Source organism: Notolepis coatsorum (genome assembly GCF_963971535.1).
Source record: "Notolepis coatsorum genome assembly, chromosome: 9".
Classification (NCBI taxonomy): Eukaryota; Metazoa; Chordata; class Actinopteri; order Aulopiformes; family Paralepididae; genus Notolepis; species Notolepis coatsorum.
In genome coordinates, this window is record NC_140173.1 from 51,452,603 (window position 1) to 51,470,397 (window position 17,795).

The following is a 17,795-nucleotide window of genomic DNA, read 5'->3' on the forward strand; positions in this document are numbered from 1 at the left end:
TATCATACTTCTGAAGTATAAACAAACTATACTGCTGTGACGATTTCAATAAAACAGACCATTCTGATTCAATGGTATGCAAAACTGTACATTGGAATATCTAACATGTATTTACCACCTTCCTCTGCACAAGGCCACAGATGGGTTTTATGTAACACAAGGACAATGAATGAATGAATGAATGAATGATGAATGAAAACTTTATTTAACAGATTGCAGAATGGGTACAATACAGTACGGCTCAATACACACAATTGTTAAGGGGATGCAGACCAGAGAAAGACTTTCATCTTGTTTACATCAATTCAGTGCCACATACACACAGTCCTCATATCCCTCCTAGTTACACACAGTCCTCATATCCCTCCTAGTTACACACAGTCCTGATATCCCTCCTAGTTACACACAGTCATCATATCCCTCCCATACAATACACACAACACAACAGACTAACTCGTCTTGCTCAATACTTGTTTATGAGTTTTAAGAGACAGCACTGTAATCTCTCTCAACCAAAGCTCTACTAGTTAACAAAGATCTCCACCTTGCTATCTGAAACACTGACACCATTATCAACCTAATAATATCAACCTGATAATATTGAAACATTATCAATATAACGTTAGCTACCAACTTTAGCTAACGTTAATGTAGCAGGGCTCCTAATAACACAAGATACATTTCACTATGAATTGAAAATGGGGGACCCTGATGTTGTTATGGTTTGTAAACAACCCCAACAGCACGACACAGACAGGTAGTTCAGAGTTAGCCAAAAACTAAGGGCGTATTTATTTTCAAACAGAAAGAGCGAAAAAACAACATGAAGCATTCAGGGGGAATGTCCTGCAGCAGAGTAGGCTCTGCAGCTCGGCCCAGAGCAGAGTTGGCTCTGTGGCGCTGCGGCCTCTGGCTCTGCGGCTCTGCAGCTTAGCCCAGAGCAGAGTTGGCTCTGTGGCGCTGCAGCCTCTGGCTCTGCGGCTCTGCAGCTTACTGTCAATCCACTCGGAGAGGAACAGAGAAAAAGAGGAATGTCAACAACCGAACGCAGGGATTACGAGGCAGTCCTTGCCGTCGGACGTCCATGAGCTGGCGGACCCTCCACTGGGGTTGTCTGTCCACCATCTCGGGAGGAGGCGGATCTGGAGCAGGAGGCATCAGGGGACTGAGAGAGACAGGCTTCACTCGGGACACATGAAAAACAGGATGAATGCGCATGGACGCAGGAAGCTTACGACTCACCGCCGTGGGACTGAGCACCTTCTGGATCTCAAAAGGGCCGACGAACCGGGGGTTAAGCTTCTTGGCGGAGGATCGAAGCGGGAGATCCTTGGAGGACAACCATACCCTCTGCCCAGGTTGGTACGTCGGCGCAGGGATCCGGCGTCGGTTAGCTCCCCGACTGGCATGCTCCGATGCCCGGAGCAACGCAGTCCTGGTGATCTCCCAGACTTGACGACACCGGTCGAGATGATCCTGCACGGAGGGAACTGCCACTTCCGACTCCTGTGCAGAGAAAAGAGGGGGTTGGTAGCCCAGGGATACCTCGAACGGCGAGAGGCCAGTGGCGGAACTGACCAGGGAGTTGATGGCGTACTCGACCCAGGGGAGGAACCGGTTCCAGGAAGCAGGTCTCTTGGCGGCAACACAACGGAGAGCAGACTCCATGCTCTGGTTCATCCTCTCTGTTTGTCCGTTAGTCTGTGGATGATAACCAGACGAAAGACTAACAGTAGCCCCCAATCCCGCCATACCTGGGAAGTGAACTGGGGACCCCGGTCCGAGACGACGTCCTGGGGGAAACCATGGAGGCGGAACACGTGGCTTGTCAGGAGGTCCGCTGTCTCGGAAGCTGAGGGAAGCTTGGGAAGGGCGACGAGGTGAACCCCCTTGCTGAAACGATCCACCACAGTCAGAAGGACTGTGTTTCCCTGGGATGGTGGAAGACCAGTGACGAAGTCCAACGCCACATGGGACCAAGGGCGGCTCGGAATGGGAAGTGGCTGTAATAGACCGGAGGGTGCCTGGTGGGAGGCCTTGCTGCGGGCGCAGACCGTGCAGGCCAGAACAAACTCCTTGACGTCGTTCCTCATGGTGGGCCACCAGAATCGACGAGCCAGGAAGGAGAAGGTGTGGTGAACGCCGGGGTGGCAGGCAAACCGGCTTGTATGGCCCCATTGGAGAACCCGGGACCGGACTGAGTCGGGGACGAAGAGGCGACGAAAAGGTACGTTGCTGGGAGCGGGATGGAAACGTAGCGCACGCCTGACCACGGTCTCGATGCCCCAGGTGACCACTCCCACCACCCTGACCTCTGGGAGGATGGGAGTCGGATCCTCAGTGGTTGGAGCCCCCTTGGAGTGTAACCGGGACAGAGAGTCGGCCTTCGTGTTGCGGGACCCAGGGCGAAAAGTCAACGAGAAGTCGAACCGACTGAGGAAGCTGGCCCACCTTGCTTGCCGGCCGTTGAGGCGCTTGGATGCACGGATGTACGTCAAGTTCTTATGGTCCGTCCAAATGGTGAACGGTTCCTCGGCCCCCTCCAGCCAATGACGCCACTCCTCCAAGGCAGCCACTACCGCCAGCAGCTCCCGATTGCCAATGTCATAGTTCCTCTCAGCAGGAAGGAAACGACGAGAGTAGAAGGCGCACAGATGGACCTTCTGGTCCGTCGCCGACCGCTGAGACAAGATAGCCCCTAGTCCAGTATCCGAGGCGTCCACCTCCACAATAAACTGCTTCTTGGGGTCTGGGTGGAGCAAGACCGGGGCGGTGGTGAACCACTTCTTGAGGGAACGGAACGCAGCGCAGGCCGCTGGAGACCAGTCAAACGGCAGGGAGGGAGAGGTCAGCCTGGTAAGCGGTTCCGCCACTTGGCTGTAGTTCCGGATGAACCTCCGGTAAAAGTTTGCGAAACCGAGGAAGCTCTGTAACTCCTTCCGAGAGGAGGGTTCCGGCCACTCCTCCACAGCCTGGATCTTGCGAGGGTCGGCTCGGGTCAGGCCGCTCTCCACGATGAAGCCAAGGTAATCGACGGAGTCGGAGTGGAAACGGCACTTCTCTGCCTTAACGAAGAGCCGGTTGTGGAGGAGGCGCTCCAGTACTCGGCGGACATGCTGGACATTTTCCTCGAGAGTCTTGGAGAAGATGAGGATGTCGTCAAGGTATACCACCACAAACTCCTCGAGCATGTCACGGAGGACGTCGTTCATGAGCGCCTGGAATACCGCCGGAGCGTTGGTGAGGCCGAACGGCATCACCAGATACTCGTAATGACCCCTGGGAGTCTTGAAGGCTGTCTTCCATTCATCGCCCTCTCGGATACGGACCAGATGGTAGGCACTCCGGAGGTCCAGTTTGGTAGCCTGGGTGAGGGGCTCGAAGGTGGAGTTCATGAGAGGAAGAGGATACTTGTTCTTAATGGTGATCTCGTTGAGTTGGCGATAGTCAATGCAGGGCCGAAGATCTCCGTCCTTCTTCCCAACAAAAAAGAAGCCGGCCGCCACCGGGGAGGACGAGGGCCGAATGAGGCCTGCTGCCAAGGACTCAGAGATGTACTTATCCATCGCTGCCTTCTCAGGGACAGTCGTAAGGCCGATGAGGAGGAAGGGCCTGAGCCCGGGACTTGCTGAAAACCTCCCCGAGGTCGTGGTACTCGGGGGGAATAGTTGAGAGGTCCGAGGGCGGCACACAAGGGGAACTCCGGGGCGAAGGACTGGACGCCGCCTGAAGACACTGGGCATGACAGGAGGAGCTCCACCCCATGATGGTGCCGGAGGACCAGGCGATGTGGGGCTCATGCAGCGCGAGCCAGGGCCGACCCAGGACTACTGGGACAAGAGGGGATCTGGTAATAAAGAACTGGAGTCTCTCAACGTGGTTACCAGCAATGGTGAGGAGGACAGGACAGGTGCGTTGAGTGATGTCAGCCAGGCGGTGCTGATCCAACACGAAAACCTCCAAGGGCCTCTCGAGGTTCTCAAGTGGAATGTTGGCCTGGGTGGCAAACTCACCGTCCAGGAAACTCTCATCAGCACCCGAATCAACGAGTGCACCCACCGTCGCCCGCTGGTCCGCCCAGGCCAGGGTGACGCTCGTCAGATGGTTAGGAGGTGCATGGGTGTGGGAACAGGAAAAACGGCTCACCAGGATCTCCCGGGGTCCCAGCAAGCCTAGTCTTTTGGCCGGGTAGGACAATTGAAGATACGGTGTCCATCCCGGCCGCAGTAGAGACAAAGGCCGGACCTGAGCCTGGACTCCCGTTCGGCCGGGCTAAGGTGTGTGCATCCCAGCTGCATGGGTTCCTCCTTGGTCACAGATCGGGAGGGAAAGAGACCACCAGTCGCGGAGGAGGCTGGGTGGTGGAAAACCCTTCGGAGCTCTGCCACGAAGTCTGGGTATGAAAAACAAAAATCAGCCCTCATTGACCAGGAAGCAGTAACCCACAGTGCTGCTCGGCCTGTGAGCAGGTTAGTCATGTAAGCTACTCGGGCTCCCTCTGTCGTAAATCGGCTGGGTTGATGAATGAAAACCAACTCACATTGCATGATGAACGTGGCACAGTCCTCGAAGTTACCGTCGAACAATCGTGGGTTGGAGAGATGGGGCTCCCGAGGAGCGAGGTCGGGAGGTGCAGGGTCTGTTGCGGCGGCGGGTGGTGATCTGGCTGGGACTCCTGCCACAGGTGGGGTTAAAAGCAGGGCGTTAAATGCTGCACTGAGAGCCTGTAGCTGGTGCAGAATATCAGCCTGCTGATTACCCTGGGTAGTCTGCTGGGTGGTTAGAGTGTCAAGAGAATTCTGAATAGGCTGGACCTGGGCCCGGAGGTCCTGCACAGCAGCCGCAGCCGCACCTAACTGTTGGGTGTGGTCGTTGGTCAGCTGGATCTGGACCGCCAAAGCTGCTCTAACACTGTCTGTGTCGGCTGGGGTCGACATGGTCGGGTCGTAATGTTATGGTTTGTAAACAACCCCAACAGCACGACACAGACAGGTAGTTCAGAGTTAGCCAAAAACTAAGGGCGTATTTATTTTCAAACAGAAAGAGCGAAAAAACAACATGAAGCATTCAGGGGGAATGTCCTGCAGCAGAGTAGGCTCTGCGGCTCTGCAGCTCGGCCCAGAGCAGAGTTGGCTCTGTGGCGCTGCGGCCTCTGGCTCTGCGGCTCTGCAGCTTAGCCCAGAGCAGAGTTGGCTCTGTGGCGCTGCGGCCTCTGGCTCTGCGGCTCTGCAGCTTACTGTCAATCCACTCGGAGAGGAACAGAGAAAAAGAGGAATGTCAACAACCGAACAACAGGGATTACGAGGCAGTCCAGTAATAAAGCTGAGTCCAGAAATAACAAAGGCGATACCTCTTCAGTGTTAACGAAACACACAAAAAACAGATAGATCTTGAGTCCAGGAAAAACGAGGAAAAACAGAGCATCAAAAAATACACTTCCAAAAACTCACCAAGGGGCAAGGTGAGATACGGGGCGCGGGTCCACGGGAGCAGAGAGGGGCGACAGCGGCGAATGCCAAGGCGTACTGGAGAAACAGATGGAGAACAACACGGGAGGAACAAGCTGCAGGCGGAGGTAAGCAAAACGACCCGACAATGAACCTTCAGAAACCCCGAGTATATAAGGGCTCCCTTCGAGCTGATTCGAAACTCCCTTCAGGTGTGTGGAGGTAATTGGTACCTGGAAGCGTGTGGTAATGGACCAATCCTCACAGATGTAAAGAAGACGAAAGTCTTTATCTGGTCTGCATCTCCTTAATAATTATGTGTATTGTGCTGTACTGTATATTGTACCCATTCTGCAATCTGTTAAATAAAGTTTTCATTCATTCATGCCTTTTGAAAAGTGACATGGTCGATGTAGGAGTTATGATGCGGTTTCAATTCGGTTACAGTAACGTTACCCAAACTGACATTCTAAAGCCAAGAAGACACGACTTACCCATAAAGACGGTATCTCGATCGATCATCTATCGTTGAATAGTGCAGCTTCTCCATGTGATGAGTCCGACTCGAGCCGCGTGCATTAATCCCATGGAAAATGTAAACAATAGTGCATCGCGAGCCAGCTTGTTGCATCAAATTGATGTTTGGCTTTTGTCTCCCGAGTGAAGTTAGAACTACTACACTTCGGCTGGCGTCCAGGCTAAGCACTGCAGGCTTTCGTTTTAGAACAACTGAGATAAAAAAATATATATCATCAAACGATGCACAATAAGTTCATGAACAATAACAAAACACTCCACCCTGGGCCTGGTAGCTGCGGTGGTAGCCCTTTAGCTACGTTAGCTCCAACAAGTTAGCTTCTTAAACTGAGATAAAAATGATTTCGTAAACAAAGCTGCAGAGCCGCAGAGCGGCAGAAGAGAAACCATTCTCTGATTGGATCTCAAGGCTGCCAATCATTCAACCTCAGTCTAGCTGCAGAGCAGCAGAGATGCCACATTCTCTGATTGGATGTCAAGGCTGTCAATCATTCAATCCCCCATTCAATGGCAAGAGTTTAAATGCACGGACCGTGCTTAGATGACGTTAATAGCCTATTTTGATTGGCTATTATTTATTATTTATTTAATCCCGGGTCAACCCGTGCAGAATGTTTCACCAGTTTGTACTGCAGCCAAACAAAATCCACAAAATCGGTGAATCTCTCTCTATATATATATATTTTTTTTTGAAGAAGAAGAAAAAAAATTCACTTATATATGTAAATTAATAATAATTATGAATTATGAGTGAATTTGTGTTTCACGTGTTGTCATAGAGAAACCTCCACTGGTAAGGTGCGGTATGCATAAGGTAGTATAAGTAGAAAGACATAAATATAGGCAATCAAATTTGATCTGAATATAGAAATATTAGAAAAATAAACAGTGCAAATTATTTAATTAACTCTGCATATAAAATTATGAGAAAATAAACAGGGTGTGTAATTACTTTACTTACTTTTTTTTACTGTATGTACAGTAGCACACTCAGGGGCTCATACAGAAACAAGCATTTAATCATAAAGTATTCTGTATTTTGTTGTGACAAATAATAAACAAACCTGAAACTTGGGTAAACAATATAATTTACTCTGAATATCACAATAAAAAAGAAAAAAAGCTCAAGAGAAGTGCTAAAATCAGCAGAAATATGTGCATGTCATTGACTTAAGATATAGAAAAGAATGAATCTTTGAATCTGCTGGGATAAATGAGGTATAAAGCAGAAGCTCAAAAGGTTCAGTGAAGCCAGTTCAGACTAATCACCAACACCGTGAGTGAAGGTTTGTGACGGACGGCCTTGTGTTCGCCACCCGCCTCATACCGAGCGCTGACTGGTTGATTCCCTGCAGGTGGACGTCTCATCTCTCTGAATAAGATCAGCCTGGAGGGGGTGACCTTCACAGACGCCGCTGCCATCCTGCAGACCAGCCCCGACGAGGTGGAGCTCATCGTGTCCCAGCCCAAACGTACGGGGACGTCTGTTGCTTTATAAAACACCACCGGGAGACTTTGATTTCAAAACCAGATCCGTTACTTGAGAAAAGTCACACCTTTAGTAGTAGTAGTAGTAGTAGTAGTAGTAGTAGTAGTAGTAGTAGTAGTAGTAGTAGTAGTTTATTCAGTCATCACACAATTCAATATACAGTACACAATCTTTGATTCAGGCAGTGACTGAAAAGGTACAGACTGAAGCATAATGCTTATATATGGCTGTCCTATATTCTTAACAAAATTAAGACTCCAAAACAGTATTCTAAAGTCACACCTTCAAGTACCGTGAATCAAACAATATTCAACCAATACCTTCTCACTGTCTTTTTACTATTATGTACCTTTCTACTATGCTACTATACTTATACTACTACCTATCATGCTGATTTGTCTATACTACTATGCACAAGTTTGACGCTATTTGACAAACAATACCACTTAACATTAGGAGTATACAGTAGCTGTAGTATACCTTAGTTGCCAGAGATGTAACCCTCCTGCTGACTTGTTGTTCACAATTTAAGTTGTTTTTAAAGAAATAGAAATAAATAGAAAATCGGTGGATCTCTCTATATATATATATTTTTTTTTTTTATATATTGAGTGATTAATTTTGTCAAGTTTAATTTACAGTATAATGCTAGCATCTCATAATAAAACCCTTAAGGGAACATGCCAACTTTTTGGGAAATTAGCTTATTTGCCATTTACCCTGGAGTTAGACAAGCAGATACATTGCTTCTCTTCTCTGTGCATGCATTAGGCATTGGGAACACTCGCACCATTAGCCTAGCTTAGCGTCATTCACTGGAAGTAGGTTCCTCCAAGTAGCCTAGTTCCCAACAGTCACGAAATACACTCCAAATACAACTCAAAAGGGTATGTATCTGCTTGTCTAACTCCAGGGTAGATGGCAAATTAGCTAATTTCCCAAAAAGTTGGCGTGTTCCTTTAACATACACATATTTCACAAAGTCTATATATTACTCTAGTAACACCTCGTAAAATCCCCACAGTTTTCCTATCTATAATTGTGTATTTAAATCTTTCATCCGACCGGGTCGTTCTTCCACCAGTATCCCTGAAGGACAGTAACTCCCTGACGCAGAGCTCTCTGGCCCTGGCGCTGGAGAGGGGCTTCGGCTCTCAGAGCACCCTGAGCGGCTCCGAGTACCGGCCCGCCTTGGAGGAGCTGGAGGAAGCCCTGGCCCTGTCCAACATGGCCACGCCCAGGCCCGGCAGGAGGCTCCACATCCCTGTGGTCCGAATCCTGGACGCCCAGGTTAGACCCAGCAGCCGGTTCTGTCGTCCTTATCTGAGATTTCATTTCAAACCTTTATTTCAACTCGTAAGACACATAATATGTTAGTTACCCTCATTTACAGTGACAATGAGCTTACAAAACAAGACATAGTTTATGAGCAATTTCATACATATTTCATTGCAAACATTTATTTAAACTCAAAAGGAAACTGAGGTTTCCCTCATTTACAGTCACGTCGAGTGTACATACAGTTAAGGAAAAAAAGGCATATAAAATCACACAGTATATACAATCATAACAATTAGACAAGTAAGGATAACAATCAATTAACATGTACAACTTGAATGACAAAGGTTGGAGATATAGACTCAACAAATACATTTATAAATTAAATGAATGAATGAACAATACAAAATCTGCTAAGACGGTTACAAGTCGACACACAGTGGTCGGAGATCATACTTTTAAATGCAGCAAAAGAAGGAAGAACCTTCAGAACCAGGAACCATCAGAACCAACCATTTGAACGTGTAGAATAGGTTCCAAGATTCCATTCCATCCATTGTTGTGATGTAAGATGTTTCCATTTCATTATATATAAGGCTGTCAATCTATTAAAATATTTAATCTGATTAATCGCATGATTGTCCATAGTTAATCGTGATCAATCGCAAATTAATCGCATATATTTTATCTGTTCTAAATCTACCTTAAACTGATATTTTTCAAGTTTTAATACTCCTATTGAACTATTCATCCCCATTTGTTTTGTTTAAGCAGCCATTTAACACAAAAGGATGACCCTCATGCATTGCAAATTTGCATCAAATTCAAAACACTCATGCTGTTCCCCATATTGAAGAAAATGGGTAAATATTTATGCAATCTGACTATAACAGGCTAATATGAAGACACTTTATTGAGTAAACTGCTTTGTGGGTTTTAGAACTGTATTATGGAAATAAATCAAGGAACAAAACAACTTTATTTCAAACATGGACATTGGAACATTGAACAGTTCGTTTTTTCTCACCCTGTGTGGGCAAACAATAACTGACAACAACAATGCTGTGGTGTGTGTGTGTGTGTGTGTGTGTGTGTGTGTGTGTGTGTGTGTGTGTGTGTGTGTGTGTTTGTGTGTTTGTGTGTGTGCGTGTGTGTGTGTGCATCTATGTCTCTTTTGAGTCCCTTTGTGTGTGTGTGTGTGTGTGTGTGTGTGTGTGTGTGTGTGTGTGTGTGTGTGTGTGTGTGTGTGTGTCCAATTATCTAGCGGTCTCAGTCAATGAGTCAACTAAATGTCCCCATTGGAAGGGTGTAGGCGAACGACTGATAAATTGAACCAAAAGAAACAATTCGGACTTTGCAAGAATGTTCATCTATTGGGACTCCATGTCCAAACATTCCGTTATTTGGATAACTGAATTGCTATCATCACCAGGTAGTCAATTAAGCAATCAGTTAGCTGGTAGCTGGTAGTTAGTAGCAGCTTAGTAGTAGCAAAAGTCTGTAGATAGTAGTACTTGTTAGCAGTTAGCCAGCAGCGTACATTCAGACGTTAGTGGATAATGTCAGTATAGAGGTCGATATGGCATTTGGTAATGTCCAGCAGAGTCGACACAGATAACAGTTTGTTGATAGTCAGGTTACAGTTAGTAACTGTCAGCGTTTAGCATCGGTCAGTAGCATTTAGCAACTGTCGGTAGTTGTCAGTAGTTAGTCGTCGATAGACGATACAGAGTCGATTCAGTAGTCGATAGTTAGTCGTCGATAGACGATACAGAGTCGATTCAGTAGTCCAGGGGTGGCCAACCAGTCAGAGACTAAGAGCCACAAAAAAATGACTGTGGTACCACAAAGAGCCACACCATATACCAGCGTTTCTCAACCTTTTTTTTCAGTCACGGCACCCTTCATGTGTTTATAGGTCTCACCCTCTGGCCTTTGAAGTTGCTAATGTCTTTTTTATTTGGGCCTCACAGGGTTAAAAGTACCCTGTGAGACCCACGGTTGCAAAATTACAAAATCACTTTTAGCCATTTAAAAAAATAATGTTTATTTAAAAAATGTTAAAGGGGAACTATTTTACTATTTCTTTCACTATTTGGGCACTTTTACACAATTCCTGTGAGTCTATGGAACACCTAGGTTTTTTTCAAAAAAAATGCATTGTTTTGTATTTCTAATCAAGTACTAAAAACCGCATTTTTCTACCTCAAGATCTTAAGCCGTTTTGAGGCTGGGCTCCAACCACTGTGTGGCCTGGTGCCAACTGCCACATCAACTGCCACATTATTATGCAGCTGAGAAATCTCTGACATCACAGATATGCACATTTTCAGATGACTCAGTTCAGTGAGGGTGAATATTGTGAGAGGAGAATTGGAAGAATTCGCCAATATGAGAATTAGAGACATATATCCTATTAATATAAGTTCACATAGCTAAGAAACAATGGTAAACACTGAAAAAAGCCATTTATAAGATAGTTCCCCTTTAAGCACATGTATAGTCAATTGGTCCTGTTGTTCAGCCTCACAATGCTATTTGATAGTAAATGTGTTTATATGTCCCACCCTCTGGCCTCTGAAGTTGCTAATTTCTTTTTAATTTGGGCCTCACAGGGTTAACCTCTTAAGCCCGAGATATACAGTAAAAGTGTATATTTTCAGCATTATGTTTGTTTACCAATTATTTTAACTGTTATTAGTGAAATATAAGATTATAGAAATATCAGGGCATTGAGTCGGAAACCGGCGCATATTGACAGGAGGAAGTGGCACAGCCAAAAGTGAGTGTAGTCTTTTGAAGGAAGAGACTCAGGGCTTTCAAATTTCGAAAAACTACCCTACCCAGCTCACACCAGCCCCTGTCAATCATCTGACTTCTGGATTTACTTTTTAATTTCTCTTATTTTTTGGGATTATCTCCCACAAACCTGAACGTTATTGCCATAAAACAGAACGCAGTTAGTTTCTCTACCTTTCTGTGAACGTCTTGCAAAAAATGGTGTTGCAATATGATGAAAAATGGTGGAGAAATTTACATTATAAAAAAGATGGCAGAATTCAGTACTGTATCTACAAAACCTTCTGTTTAATCATCTTCCCTTTATTCATTTGCTTAGATTTTTCAGGTCTGGTCAATTTTAGCATGGTGTTATTTACAGTCAAAGATTTTTTTTTTTAAATATAATTGATATTCTCCTTTGGTTCATTACAATTTACTCAAGCCTAGTAACAGACACTATTTCTGACACTGATCCATATATGTCCCTAGATTCAGATACCAAGAACATGCAAATGGACCATTTAAAAAAAAATTGTAAATGTTTATTCTACGCCCTTATGGAATGAGTGACATAAAAAAAAAAAAGTAAAAAAAAAAAAAAAAAGTAAAAAAATAATTTAAAAAAATATTTTTTTTTTATTTTTTTTTATTTTTTTTTATGGATGGAAGAGCCGCACATTGACGGGCAAAGAGCCGCATGCGGCTCGCGAGCCGCGGGTTGGCCACCCCTGCAGTAGTCGATAGTTAGTCGTCGATAGACGATACAGAGTCGATTCAGTAGTCGATAGATTATTTACCTATACAAAGGAAAGGAAATAAAACGGCATTCATTAGCAATTAGATAGATATATGAAAGGATAATTGTGAATATAAACGGTGTATACAATGCAACGTACCGTTGGCCAGTCAGTTCGCCCACAGGGCTTTTCACCTTACAGCCTATGGTCAAGAGTGTCATTTAAATAGCGCGTCACACAGACGCTGAATCAGCCTCACCTGTTCATATATCAGCCTCCTGGCGTCCCACAATCTGCAGTAAACGCCCACCAGGTGGCACCAGATGATAAATAATACTTGTGTCTCTATGATAATAACAATGATAATAATTTCTCTGTAGGAAGGGCGCTGGATAATTCTCCAGTGTGTGTGTGTGAGAAAGAGTGTTCAGATGCATGAATCACAGTATTTGACTGTATGCTCAACACAGATGTATTTCTTACACTTGTCACAAGTAGTGTTGGTTTTTCTGTACTTGGTGGAGGGACAGGAATGGCACCGCTTTCGTTTCCTACCGTCTTTGGCACGCCCTGGTGGTGGAGGGCCTGCTGGCATGAAGCCTGCTGGTCTGGGGCGTGTTGGTGTGGATGCAGCTGGTCTGGGGTCTGTTGGTGTGGGTGCAGCTGGTCTGGGGCGTGTTGGTGTGGATGCAGCTGGTCTGGGGTCTGTTGGTGTGGGTGCAGCTGGTCTGGGGCGTGTTGGTGTGGGGGCGACTGGTCTGGGGCCTGTTGGTGTGGGGGCCTGTTGGTGTGGGGGCGAGTGGTCTGGGGCCGGTTGGTGTGGGGGCGAGTGGTCTGTGGCCTGTTGGTGTGGGGGCGAGTGGTCTGGGGCCTGTTGGTGTGGGGGCGAGTGGTCTGGGGCCTGTTGGTGTGGGGGCGAGTGGTCTGGGGCCTGTTGGTGTGGGGGCGAGTGGTCTGGGGCCTGTTGGTGTGGGGGCCTGTTGGTGTGGGGGCGACTGGTCTGGGGCGTGTTGGTGTGGGGGCGACTGGTCTGGGGCCTGTTGGTGTGGGGGCGGCTGGTCTGGGGCCTGTTGGTGTGGATGCAGCTGGTCTGGGGCCTGTTGGTGTGGGGGCGACTGGTCTGGGGCGTGTTGGTGTGGGGGCGGCTGGTCTGGGGCCTGTTGGTGTGGGGGGGCGACTGGTGAGCTTTGAGCCTGGATCTCTCTCACCAGATTGGCAGAAGCAGGCGTTCTGGGAATCCGCTGTCTCCGTTCAATGTGGGGAGTGACCAGAGCTCTCCCCAGCTCCTCCAAGAAGAGCCTTCTCTTGAAGGTTTTTCGGGCGTTCCATCCAGGGTTGATGGCCATCCACACCACAAAGGCATTGTATGCCGAGACAGCCAAGATGTTGTAAAACACAGCTATTGGCCACCGGGCGGTCCTCCCTTGGCATGTGTAGGTGCCTGTGACTTTGTCAAGGTGGTACATACCCGACAAACACTCCACCCACTTCTCCCAGAGCTCTCTGATGGGAGCAAGTTGGTCGGCAGCATGGCGAACAACTCGTGTTTTCCGGTTGTCAAATCGGATGACTCTTGACATCACATGGAATGTTTGGAGTGACATGGTCGCCCGAAAGATGCTCCGGCCTGTGTCAGCATCCCAGAGGCTTGCAGTAGCCTCATGATTGGACCTGAGGGATAAAACAACCCGAATCAGTTCACACATGACTGCAGTTTGTCACAGCAGCAACACAGTGGTTATACTGTATGCACTCTGAGATTTGTTTGAAATGTAAAGGGCAATACAAATTAAATGTACTACTATATCATTATTTGGGAGAATGCCACATTCAATGATACCACATGTTCCAACTGGTTGCAAATCGACAATAGCGTTACAGCTAGGGATGGGTACCGAATTCGGTACTTTTAAAGCTACCTACCGAAACACGTCGGTACTACCGAGTATCGATTCACGTGAGATCCAACGGTGGCAATTTTTGGTAATGCAAAAAAATTATTAAAAGTCCGATGACATCACGTTTTGTTTACCACAAAACGAAACCGCACATTAACACATTGACCGCCAGCAGCAGGGGGCGCTGATCCCCCTTCATCGCCAGGTCTTTATTCAATGGATATAGTTTTAGACTGTGACATTTGCGAGTGCTTAAAATATATCTTATATTATATCTATGGGTCTAATAACGCCGTCGAGTCTCAGTGAGTTGCTTCCAGTCAACATGCCCGAGACAGATTGTTTTTTCATCCGTACATTTCCGTTTTATACCGTTTTGTATAGAGTATGGTTTGGGTGCTTTTCAGTAATTCGAGGAAAAAGACGAGAAAAAGGCATTTTACTGTAATCCAGTCATCACGTTATAATTTTTCGGCTGATTATCTAATCATCCTGAAATCAACGCTAGATTATCATTATTATGTCTCCTCGTGCATACATGAAATGATCGTCGTAGCGGGGCGCTCGCCCCCCCACGGTCCACACAGATAGCTGTGATCGCGGTAGAAATAAATGTCAGATTATATATAATGTTCTTACCTTGTATCTGATCTAATGCAAAAGAGATAATCCAAATATCTGATCGCAATTCCAAATAATGCTTGTGGAGGTCCGTACCACACTACCGACCGTTTCACAATGACGGGCGGGCGGAGTTACTGTTCGATGCCATCGTTGTATAGAACTGACTCGCCTGAGTATTTAAACACCGCCCGCCCGGCTCAGATCGGCTCTTAAAACACTCCAGCCCATTTTCAATGAGATGCAATAGCTCCGCCTGGCAGTAGAGGACGGTGTTGACCGTCTGCCAGCTCAGACAGGGTCTGAAGGCTATACCAGAGGGTGCAGCTATGAATTATGAATAGATATAGCGAATAAACGAAATAACTATCCCAAAAACTAGTAAACTCGTTTCTGGCGCTGAACGCATGGCGGGCAATAACGAGTTAACTCGTTTCCGGCGCAGATTGTGTTAATGTCAACGGCACAATACATGTTTTCAAACTCTCTTTGGGTGTTTGCAATTCATGGGGAGTGTATGTCTCTGATATCTTGGTATAGTGGGCAGGTTGTTAGAAAGTGTAGCTCAGTTTCCACCTCTGCTCTTGAAACACTACTATCTCCAAACTTCCACTCCTCTCAAAACTTTCTTTTGTTATGTGCTCGCGCTGCCGTGGTGGGTTTTCTTTTTAGCGGTCGTCTTACTCCTTCCATAGTTTCACATATTTGTAACCCATTTAACGTTATTAAGCTAACGTTAGCTAACCGTCGGACATAACGTTAGCTCCCTAGGCTAAGAGTAGACAGAAGAGTAGCGGATGTGACGTTGGTAAACAAGCCACAAATTAGGCTCTTATGTAAGACCAAAACACACCGCAGAGCGGGTCTACTCCAAAGCGGGGGACACAGTGAGTGTGGAGCGAAAATAACTGCTAGAATACTCAATCAGCAGCAGAGTAGTTCATTGCTGCTAGATTGTTTGTTTGTTTAATCAGTTGTAAAAGACTTTTATTTTTTTGTTATTTAAATATATAGATGTGTATTTGACAATTTTTTGATCAGCAGAATAGTTCATTGCTGCTAGAGTGGTTTGTTTACCCTTGTTTTATACTTGTTATTTTGTAAAATACAATACCTGTATTTATTTTGTATTTAAATATATAGATGTGTACCTTTTTAGTTCATTTGTAAAACATATTTTTTTAAATAAACATAACATTTAATTTGATTATTTATTTATTTATTTATTATTATTATTATTTTGGTGTGACTGTGTATATATATGTTGTTCTAAATAAATAATAATAACTATTTGTATAGCACCTTTCATACAGGGGATTGCAGTTCAAAGTGCTTTACATCAATAAGATGTAAATAATAACAAAGTAATAATAATACATTATTTATTTATTAAATATTAAGTTTGGATTTTTTTTTTACAACTGAGGTAGATAGATACAAATTTTTGAGACTAAAGTATTGAAAAAAGGTACCGTTGGGTACCAGTATCGGTTCAAATGTGAAAGGTACCCATCCCTACTTACAGCACCCGCTCAAACATTTCTGAAACATTGCAATGTACCACTGACCTGTAAACTCCAGCCAGGAGCAGCAGTCCCAAGTAGGCATCCAGGTCGGTCTTGTCTATCTTCAAACACCCGTCTCCCCTCCATGTTGATCATGTCAATGAGAATCTTCTGAATTGACTCTGGAATGAAGAGCTCAAATGCTGACTTGATGTCCTGGACACGAGACATTGCAAAGTGTGTGGGCCCAGGGGTCATCCTGATGATGTTTTCAGCTTGAGCTTTGCCGTGTGTCTCATAGGCATAGGGGATGGAGGACATCTTCTTATCCTTTGAGATGAAGAGCTCTTCGTCATCATCCAGCTCCTCCTCTTCTTCATCGGATGTCTCTTCGTCATGTTCTGGGTCATATTCTTCATCATCCTCACCTTCAGACACCTCCTCTATTTCAGGCTCCTCCACGTCAGCATGAGCATTTGACCAGACATAAGATGGTCCAAGTACTCAAGGACAGAGTATTCTCTGTTGCTCATGATGAATAATAGTAGTAGTGATCAGGTAGACAGACAGATACTGCTGAATGAATTTGACAGGAATCCAAACCTTGGCTATTTATTGGTGTTTCTGCGAGAAAATGTGTTATGCCACTCCTAGCCCCCCACAAGATTATATAATGACAATGTATCTATGTTTGTGTGAGAATGTTTGGGAATATTGTATTCCGGTGTGCACTGTACTAAACTGTAGGTGTGTGTGTGTGTGTGTGTGTGTGTGTGTGTGTGTGTGTGTGTGTGTGTGTATTATGAGACTAGTTCAGTTTAGTGCAGATGTACTGGAGGAGCTGTTTAATCTCACTCATTCCTTCAGAGTTCACTCTTCCTTGGAGGACCTCTGCGTAGCTGCGTGGGGCCTGGTGTGGTTCTGCATGCTGTGGGCTGGGCAGGGGCCGAGGGCCAGGCTCTTGGTTCTGGTAGAGTCTCTGGTTTGTTGAGGGGTAATAGCCTGGGCCAGGGCCAGGGCCTGTCTGGCTGTGCTGCTGGAGATGGTGAGGCTGTGCTGGAGCGGGGGGTCTGCGGGGTGCGCTGGGTCTGGATGGATGTCTGGGAGGTCTTTGGCTCCTGGTGGGGTCTGAGGCGTAGTGGGGGTCCCTGGGAGGTCTTTGGCTCCTGGTGGGGTCTGAGGCGTAGTGGGGGTCCGTGGGAGGTCTTTGGCTCCTGATGGGGTCTGAGGCGTAGTAGGGGTTCCTGGGAGGTCTTTGGCTTCTGATGGGGTCTGAGGCGTAGTAGGGGTCCTTTGGCTGGTGTGAGATGGAGGCTTTGACGGCCCAGTGCCACATCCTTTAGTGTTTTGGTAAACATGCCCACTGCCTGCTTTCTTATGTGGGAGTGGTCGTACAGGTGCTCAGGAGTTATAGATGGATGATGTGCAACGTGTACATTAGGGAGTGAGGCACATCCTCTGGTGATGTCAGCGTTCACCCATTGATGGTCTTGGGGTGAAAG

At 46.3% G+C, this 17,795-nt stretch overlaps 1 protein-coding gene across 1 annotated transcript in view; it reads left to right on the top strand.

The window, feature by feature from the left end:
• The window catches only part of ptpn20 (protein tyrosine phosphatase non-receptor type 20), a gene marked incomplete at both ends in the record, with an annotated part of 317,069 nt that overhangs the window by 125,127 nt on the left and 174,147 nt on the right, over window positions 1-17,795 (top strand). The window contains 2 exons of the mRNA XM_084321867.1: window positions 7,340-7,456; window positions 8,558-8,763. Of these exons, the coding sequence (XP_084177993.1) occupies window positions 7,340-7,456; window positions 8,558-8,763 (323 nt within the window). The remainder of the gene's footprint in view (window positions 1-7,339; window positions 7,457-8,557; window positions 8,764-17,795) is intronic.